Genomic DNA, 9,635 nt, shown 5'->3' with positions numbered 1-9,635 from the left:
ACTTTCTAACATTATATTGTTTGAAATTTTTGCTATTAGCAGTATGTTTATCATCAGTCTGATATGATGATCCATTTGTGTTAAAATTAGATGAACAGCTTGCAATATCAATATTCCGTGATTTACTTACATCGTCTTCGTTAATAATATGATGAAAATTTATTGCAGGAAATTCAAGATCACTTGAATTATAATTATGAGATAAAGATCTATTATTCGAATTCGATTGAACGGATAAAGAAGATTCGTTTGAATCGCTTAAAACAACAACATCTGTAATCATTTCATTAAAGTATCTATAAGAAAATTATACAAAATTTCTATAAGAATCAATTCACCTTTCTAATTAAGATTCAAATATCTGTATTTCAGAGTGTGTATCACACAATCACACATAACAGAAACGACAAAAGCTTATAGGAATATACAGTGAATGTGATAAGGATAGATACAATAACCAATGAAATAATCTGACGATATATAACTTTGTGAAACATTAAAAAAGATATTCTTTGATTGGCTGCTGCATTCTTACGGCAAGTTGCATGCACACATACATATATGTATGTATATGTACATATAAGCTTCGCTTTAGCATTCGTGTTTCGAGCTTCGGGCGTAGACCGGTTCTCTGGAGGTGTCGTTCATTTTCTAACTTCAGCGGAAATAATGACGTCATGAATGAAGAGTAGATGGCAAATAGGTGATACATCGAAGTGATATGGGATTGTTTGTGTTGAAATTTTGATTTCCAATGTGACTGATTTTTCAAACAAACGTGTTGTTTTACGTGGATTTTATTAACGATCTATACATTTTCTTTTCAACTGTAAATTTTTCATGAAGGTAAGAAAATTGTTATAGTTAATGCATTGTATCGTGAGCAGGAATTCTGCCCTGTATTGTACACTATCTTCACCATTACTTAAAACTGCTTTCGTAGAGTGAGAGTTCTTGTGATATGTATCTAATATAAACAAATGTAACCGCCAGTACCGCCACTGACTCACTCTCACTCTATCCATCTATTTCACGCCGAGGCAGAATTCCTGGTATAGACCCTCCCTTGCATTCTGGCCAGATTCGGCCCCGAACTGTGGCCAGAACACAAAGCAGTAGTGTATCTCATACTAAATATTTTCTATGTGTGAATCTTTTGTGAATAATCAGACCTGACGCACCCTGATTTTTTCAAATATTCATATCTTCTAATCAAAGTTATATCGTCTAGTCGCTTTCGTTTTATAGATAAGTAAGTGGAAAAATGGAATTTTATTCTGCTAGTATTACATGTTATTTAAATAAATGTTACAAATATAATGATAATAAAAAAATAATTGATAAGGAAAAAGGTTTAATTTACTTTAGTTTGATAAATTATCTGTAATATATTATAAGAGCACAGGTAATGTTGTATTATACTATAGAAATTTATTAATTATGTATTTGTGTATTATTATTTTGATTTACAGAATTAATTTGTTTGAAATAACAAAAATGTCTGATCACTTTGGTCCAATAACTTTGAAATGGGATCCCAAGAATTTGGAGATCCGTACCATGTCTGTAGAAAAAACATTGGAACCCTTGGTTTTACAAGTTACTACGCTTGTAAATACAAAGGGTCCTAGCAAGAAAAAGAAAGGAAAATCAAAAAGGGCTAGTGCTTTAGTTGGAACTGTTGAGAAAGCAACTAGCAATTTTATTGAGAAAGGTGAACAAATAGCTTATGAAAATCCTGACATTACTGCAGAAATGTTAAGTGCTGTTGAGGAAGTAAAAAAGACAGGTGCTGCAATGAGCATTGCTGCTAGGTACTATATTTGTTTTATATTTTTCTAAAATATACAGAGAATGTTAAGTAAATTTTAACGTTATTGTTAATTAATTACAGAGAGTTTTCTGAAGATCCTTGTTCTTCTTTAAAAAGAGGGAACATGGTTCGTGCAGCAAGGAACTTGTTATCTGCAGTAACACGTTTGCTTATTTTAGCAGATATGGTTGATGTGCATTTGTTGCTGAAATCACTTCATGTGGTAGAAGATGATTTAAAAAAATTGAAGAATGCATCTTCACAAGGAGAATTATTAGAAAACATAAAACAATTTGGAAGAAATGCATCAGAACTTATGAATCAAGCTGCAAAACGTCAGCAAGAGTTAAAAGATCCTCAATTAAGAGATGACTTAGCTGCGGCAAGAGCTGTTCTTAAAAAGCATTCTACTATGCTTCTTACTGCCTCCAAAGTTTATGTTCGACATCCTGAACTAGCTGCAGCAAAAGCAAACCGTGATTATGTTCTGAAGCAAGTATGTGAAGCTGTAAACACCATTAATGACGTAGCACAAGGAAAGACTCCAGTTGATAGCCAACATCCTTATGAAGGACCTGGAGAACTAGCTGCTGCATTAGATGATTTTGATGAAAGAATGGTAATGTCTCCACTTGCATATAATGAAGTACGTACAAGACCTAGTCTTGAGGAAAGGTTGGAAAGTATCATCAGTGGTGCTGCATTGATGGCGGATTCTTCATGCACTCGAGATGAACGCAGAGAACGCATTGTTGCAGAATGTAATGCAGTTAGGCAAGCACTTCAGGATTTGTTGAGTGAATATATGAATAATGTAAGTACTTTGTGGATTTTTGTACTTCCATGACTTAAACATATACTTTGTATGTATATAAGTTATGTATACATACAATAACACATATTTAACACGTTGACGCTGGCGCGACCCATCGGCGGGTCGCACGTGTATTTCACAAAATAGGTAGTGACCCAGCGCGGCCCCACGAATCAGACAGTGAATTCGGGCGCCGCCCCACGGAGAAAACTTTGTATATCGGCACCAGCGTCAATATGTTAAATAAACTTTATTAATAATTGCAGCGATGTAGAGAAATTTAATATTATATTTATTTTATATAATTTATTTTAGTTTGTATCTTACTCTGTAACATATAGCATTTAAACGTACAATATGTAATGATACATTCGTTATATGATACATTTATAAGTAAATATATACAAAAACAAATATATCCAGAAACACATTTAAAACACAAATAATTATATTATTATTTATCACAATTGATTTATGTATGATTGGTATGTTCATTTTACTCATTTGTTTTTTATTTTTGATGACTGCAGTTACAGCTTGCTCGGGGTGGGAAACGGGTAAATATGAAAATCTTGTGTTTTCTTATTATTCTTGCATATAATTTACAAATTAAGCAAGAAGTTTTTATATTATTAAAATATTGTACTTTTCCACACATGATCTATATATTATTTAACAACAAGCACTAATCAAATAATTTTTAATAACTCAGTGTACATTTTGCAGTTATCCTCTAAATTGCACTATTGTATATACTATGTAGATATATAAAATAGAAGAAAAGCACCAAATGTAATATAATTACATATTCATAGAAATTAAATAAATAAAATAGTGTAGACAAATAGTTTATAGTTCAAACATAACTTAAGATTTGCAATGTAAAATTAAATAGACATAAAATTATTTTTAAGTTGATTTTAACTGTATACATATATATTTTTTATTTACAAGATTCTTTTCACAATGAAGCAAATCATTGCTTTCTTTATATCATACTACAATGTGCTATGGTATATTACTATACTATATTATTTTTTTATGTTTGCTTATGTACATAGCTTCTTTTGAGAAAGGTTTATTTTCATTAAGTTAAATAGAAGTATAATTTTCATAACTAGTATGTTAATTTGTAAGATATATATATATATATTAAAATACTTGCATTGAAAAAATATAGATACATCTAGATTAGAATACATCTTCCAAATAATAAAATAAAATAATCTCTTAGCTAATTATCATTTATCCTTTTAACAATTAATAAAAAAAAGAATTCTATCTTACACTTTAATGCTATTAGTAAAGAAATAGCTTAGATCTTACTTGAATGCTCATAAAACATTTGTTTTTATTGTTTCTATTTTTAATTGTACATGTATTTTAACAGATGGGTGTCAAGGAACAATCCGAAGGTTTAGAAAGAGCAATTGATCATATGTGCAGAAAAACTCGTGATCTTCGTAGACAATTACGAAAAGCCGTAGTAGATCATGTATCTGATAGTTTTTTGGAAACAAGTGTACCTTTATTGGTCCTCATTGAAGCTGCAAGAAATGGTCGTGATAAAGAAGTGGAAGAATATGCACTTGTTTTTACAGAGCATGCCAATAAGCTAGTTGAGGTATGTTATTAAACTACATATATCTAAAATATTAATTTTATTGTAATAACTTTAATATGATATTGACTATTCAGGTTGCCAATTTAGTATGTAGTATGTCCGGAAACGAAGATGGTGTAAAAATGGTTCGATATGCGGCAGCACAAATTGGAAACCTGTGTCCACAAGTAATCAATGCAGCCCGTGTTCTTGCAGCTCGTAATCGATCTAAAGTAGCGTTAGATAACATGGAAGTATTTCGGCAAGCATGGGAGAATCAAGTAAGAGTATTAACAGAAGCTGTCGATGATATTACTACCATTGATGATTTCTTAGCTGTATCTGAAAATCATATCTTGGAAGACGTAAATAAATGTGTATTGGCATTACAAGAAGGTGATGCTGATACTTTAGATAGAACCGCGGGTGCAATCCGTGGACGATCTGCCAGAGTGTGTAACGTTGTTCAAGCAGAAATGGATAATTATGAGCCTTGTATCTATACGAAACGAGTTTTAGAAGCCGTGAAAGTTTTAAGGGAACAAGTGATGCCAAAATTTGCACAGAGAGTAGAAGTCGCGGTAGATGCATTGGGTAGTAATCCTGCTAAAGATGTGGATGAAAATGATTTTATAGATGCTTCGAGATTGGTTTATGACGGTGTTCGTGAAATTAGGCGAGCCGTACTGATGAACAGAGTAAGTAAATGCAGTATAAGCTTCTAGTTTGTATCTTTATTACTATATTTGCTTTATTTATATATACTATATTTTAGGCGGATGAAGATTTGGATCCAGAAGACGTGGAACTTGATGAACATTATACATTAGAAACTCGTAGTAAATCGAGTGCTCAAACTGGTGAACATGGTGTTGATGAATATCCAGAAATTAGCGGAATTACTACGGCTCGTGAAGCTATGCGTAAAATGCCAGAAGAAGATAAACAAAAAATCTTACAGCAAGTAGAATACTTCAAGAGTGAGAAACTAAAGTTCGATAAAGAAGTTGCCAAGTGGGACGATGCAGGAAACGATATTATTGTTCTTGCTAAGCACATGTGTATGATCATGATGGAAATGACTGATTTCACTAGAGGTCGTGGACCTTTAAAGACAACTATGGATGTCATCAACGCTGCAAAGAAAATTTCTGAAGCCGGGACTAAATTAGATAAATTAACGAGACAAATAGCAGATCAGTGTCCAGAAAGTTCTACTAAAAAAGATCTGTTAGCATACTTACAACGTATAGCATTATATTGTCATCAAATGAATATTACAAGCAAAGTTAAAGCAGATGTACAAAATATCAGTGGAGAATTAATTGTATCTGGACTTGATAGTGCAACTTCTCTCATTCAGGCAGCTAAAAATCTAATGAATGCAGTTGTACTAACTGTTAAGGCTTCGTATGTTGCTTCAACCAAATATCCTCGACAATCTACAGTAACTGTAAGTACCTTTCATATATTAAAATGACTTCCTCGATTTCTGTATTTTAAGTTCTAAACAAGTGAATTACATATATACGATTCGTATACTTAATTAATATTAATGTTAAAACTTTCTTACTGACTAACTATTGGATTTTGTAGTATGTAAGTATCTATGTAACAAATATATATTTACAGTTTTAAACATCGGAGAAACTATAATTATTATCTTCCTTATACATTCGTAATTGATATTTGTTCTGTTTATACAGTCTCCAATTGTTGTATGGAAAATGAAAGCACCAGAAAAGAAACCATTGGTACGTCCTGAAAGACCAGAAGAAGTCAGGGCAAAAGTACGTAAAGGTTCACAGAAAAAGGTGCAAAACCCGATACATGCACTTTCCGAATTTCAGAGTCCTACAGAAAGTGTTTAAGACCTTATGTGTAAGTAATTTAATAGAGTCTAGTATACAGCATCACCTTTAAAAAATTGTATGAATAAAATGTTTTATTTTCTACTAAGTATAAAATTAAAACACAGAATCTATGTTTATTGTTAATTTATTGTCATGAAGTACAGGGTGCTCCAGCAATCGTGGTATAACCGAGCAGGAAGTAATTTCTCATATAAAAATAAATTAAAAGAACAGAATAAGATTTTTGCATGTAAGGCTTCATTTTCAAGAAAAATGACCTAATTGTACTACCATTGTTGGAATATTTTGTATTTTTTTGCAAACGAAATTCACAATTTGAACATTTCTATAATATTTAAATGTACAACAAAATTTTTATTATTGATTAAGTATCAATTCTAAAGAAATGCTATCCTTTTTATCATTATTTATAAAAGATAAAAATTTAAATTAAACGCATAACAATTTTTTAATAAAATTTTATTAAGTGGTATTAAATGTTGAGCAACGTATATATACTTACGTACATACATACATAAACTTATCAAAGATCTCATATTTTTGTTGTAATATCAAACATTTGTATTGGACTGAAATTGGTAATTATTTTTCTGTTTTGTTAATATATAGATCACCCTATTCAACGATTTTATAACCAGCACACATTCTTATACATATCCAGCAATAAGGTCTCTAACAATAAAAAGATGTATAAGGCTGTTATTTTAAGTAATGTTAATAACAATTACAGGCCTTGAATTTTTGCTACTATGTTACACGGAGGTCAGTTTCTTACTATAATGAATTTTTTGACAATAATATTGATAAATACTTTGCTATGATTTTACAAAAAGAAAAAAACAACTAAGATACAAATAATAATGTTAGCATTCTTCCAAGTGGTAATTATATTAATAATTCCAAGTAATCAATATGAAAGTATAAGAATTCATTTGTATAAATATATTTGATGTAACAAATTATATTTTTTCTATACATAAATCTTTTACTTATATAATTTAACTTTATATATCTGTCTTGCATACATGTTTTAATGTATTTTACGATTTCCTAGAGAATTTGATTAAAAATTGGACTTTTTGTTATTCAATATCATATTCGTAATTAGGTGGAAGACGTGTTACTGTGTGTCAACAAAACTTGCATAAAAGCAATATAAATAAGACAGTATTGCATTGGAATAAAGAGACTGCAGATCAAAGTATTTAATGATTGTATATAAGTAAATATGATTACAATTATACATTAAAAAAAATCTTCTTTATGATTTTATATTACCTATAGCATATAAGAAATAATTGTAAAAAAACTGATACCAATTTCATACTTTATATAATGAGTGAAATATTATATTCGAAAAACAATTGAAATTTATTACATTTACAAATTTTGTAGCAAATATTAAATTATGATTCTCTGGTTATTACAAAAATAACATGTTGTACGTGTGGCAAATACATAATAGAAATATATAATTGTGCTTAACATTATAATATGTATTGTTTTATTTATATTAGTATAGTTATTGTAGTAAATGTTGCATTGGAATATATTAAAGAGTTTGCAGAATATATGGAATAAAAACATTTCACATTTCATAACTTTTAATGCAATATGTATTGGTATCAATTTTTTACTATTGTAAAACTGATACTAATTTATATAGAAATAATTGTAAGATTTAATTGTAGTTATATATATACTGATATGCTGCCAAATACAAGGTGATGCTTTTAACAAATGTTTCTTTTTTACTATTACTAATATTTTATGCATTATATTCACAAATAAATTGTTTATTCCACATGAAAAATTATAATAATCACTATTATAAATCAATAGGAAAGGACATCATAAATGCAATACATAAATTTATATTTTATATAATTCATTTATATACTAAATATTACAGAAATAATAATACAATACAGGAAATTGCAAATGCAAATGATTAATGGCAATGATATAATTATAATAATACACACTTGCTTAAACAATATAATTATTTTTATCTTAATCCTCTACACATTACTTTTATAGTGGCACTTAAAAAAAGATTTATTGCTACAAAAAGTTTATCTGTATTTTTTACATTTTAAATTTTTTGTTTTTTTTCGTTTTATATTAACATAAAATTGAAAAAAATATATGTATATCCTGCACAACCACATAAATTAAATAAAAGCAAAATAGTATTTGTGCTTGTTGATCTAGATTTAAGTTATGAGTACTACTGAATAATAATTTTTTTTCATGACTTTTAAAGTATTTTTCATCGTACATAATATGAAATGGTTATAATTGCTCACTTCTTAAAATTTAAATTATCTTATTATTATTAGTATGAATATAATGAAACACCAAATAAATACAGGTACTATTGAAATAACTCATAAAAAACGTGATATTTATTTTCAGACATTATTTAAATTTGAGATAATTTAAGTGTTGGAAAACATGAAGTATTATGCAGTAATACATTATATGGTGTTTATATAGTTATATAGCATAACCAGATGAATTTTGTTATATTTTTCTACTGATAAAATACAGCTTTTATTGATATACATGACATGCTACTAAAAATGTTAATAATATGATTGATATAAACATTGCATGTCATTTGAATTGACACATATTTAATGACTACAAGATATATATTTATATGACTATTAGTAATGTTTCATACTTACATTCTTTTTTTAAATTTTATCGCAGAAAGTAAAATTATATAAACTAAATAGGTGCTTTTAATTGATATATTTTACCGATATTATTTAACAAATTGGTAAAGAATTAAATATACATCAGATCCTGTTAAAGAAATAAGCTTAAATCTAGAAAACAGTCTCTTTTCATACTAAAATAAATTTAAAAGTTAAAAGAAATTGCTGTTTCATATGATTAATGCACCACTAAATTTGAATCTTTTAAATAAATCTATAAATATCTGTTTCTTCACTCTACTTTTAACTAAATATGTTATTTTGTTTTTCTTCTATTTTTTTTACTTTTATTTTTTTATGAGGATCCATAAGTAGGAGAGACACATAGAAAAAGAATTAAAAGCAGAATAATGTGAAACATCATGAAATCGATGCAAGGTTCTTTAACTGTGAACAATCTATATGATAAATCTATTTAATTTGCTTCATAATCACAGTTGCTGCATTTATAGTAAAGTATGTTGTGACTAAAGTAATACAAATTTAGTTCATGCAATCTTATAAAATCCTGACGGTATGTATCTATCACAATGCAAAAAATATTAATAGAATTTGTACATAAATACGTGTATCCAAAGAGCACATATAAGTGGCGTGTATAATTAACATTATTAAAATATAATTTTATTCCTTAAAAGTTTCATTATTATAGAATTTATAAGGTGGTTCACAAAATGTAAACAGATAACACGGTAATGAAAAGGGTTGAAAAATTTATACTTGTACCATTTGTATCAGCTGAATTTTGGTTAACAATTGAAAATACAATCACCACTTATAGTATTTTTCAATAATATTACATTTC

At 28.5% G+C, this 9,635-nt stretch overlaps 2 protein-coding genes across 5 annotated transcripts in view; one reads left to right on the top strand and one right to left on the bottom strand.

Annotated features, from left to right (window-relative positions):
* Positions 1 to 474, bottom strand: part of LOC126870658 (crossover junction endonuclease EME1) — a 1,978-nt gene extending 1,504 nt beyond the window's left edge. Inside the window, exon 1 of the mRNA XM_050628570.1 lies at positions 1 to 474. This exon is cut by the window's left edge and continues 992 nt beyond it. Within this exon, the coding sequence (XP_050484527.1) occupies positions 1 to 283 (283 nt within the window). The 5' untranslated portion in view covers positions 284 to 474.
* A 128-nt stretch (positions 475 to 602) lies between these two features.
* On the top strand, positions 603 to 9,502 carry LOC126870657 (catenin alpha). Of its 4 annotated transcripts, XM_050628567.1 has the most exons (9): positions 603 to 846; positions 1,473 to 1,814; positions 1,895 to 2,627; positions 3,158 to 3,184; positions 4,018 to 4,251; positions 4,326 to 4,928; positions 5,006 to 5,683; positions 5,937 to 6,111; positions 6,714 to 9,502. In XM_050628567.1, exons 2-8 carry the CDS (start codon positions 1,498 to 1,500, stop codon positions 6,099 to 6,101), a joined length of 2,757 nt encoding a protein of 918 aa, XP_050484524.1. In that variant the 5' UTR covers positions 603 to 846; positions 1,473 to 1,497; the 3' UTR covers positions 6,102 to 6,111; positions 6,714 to 9,502. The 4 variants fall into 4 exon arrangements, with proteins under 4 accessions (XP_050484524.1, XP_050484522.1, XP_050484526.1 ...); XM_050628565.1 differs by having other exon boundaries at positions 5,937 to 9,502; XM_050628568.1 differs by lacking the exon at positions 603 to 846 and adding an exon at positions 878 to 1,252 and having other exon boundaries at positions 5,937 to 9,502.
* Positions 9,503 to 9,635: the final 133 nt, after the last annotated feature.

This window comes from Bombus huntii, chromosome 10 (genome assembly GCF_024542735.1).
Source record: "Bombus huntii isolate Logan2020A chromosome 10, iyBomHunt1.1, whole genome shotgun sequence".
NCBI classification, from domain to species: Eukaryota; Metazoa; Arthropoda; class Insecta; order Hymenoptera; family Apidae; genus Bombus; species Bombus huntii.
The sequence above is the reverse complement of the archived record's forward strand: the minus strand, read 5'-3'. Positions and strand labels throughout refer to the sequence as shown.

What these genes read in the sequence shown, in the direction of transcription:
- LOC126870657 (XM_050628567.1), top strand. Translation starts at nt 1,498, where the DNA reads ATGTCTGATCACTTTGGTCCAATAACTTTGAAATGGGATCCCAAGAAT. An exon ending in TTGCTCGGGGTGGGAAACGG is followed by an intron (nt 3,185 to 4,017) that starts GTAAATATGAAA and finishes GTATTTTAACAG; the next exon opens with ATGGGTGTCAAGGAACAATC. An exon ending in ATGCCAATAAGCTAGTTGAG is followed by an intron (nt 4,252 to 4,325) that starts GTATGTTATTAA and finishes TTGACTATTCAG; the next exon opens with GTTGCCAATTTAGTATGTAG.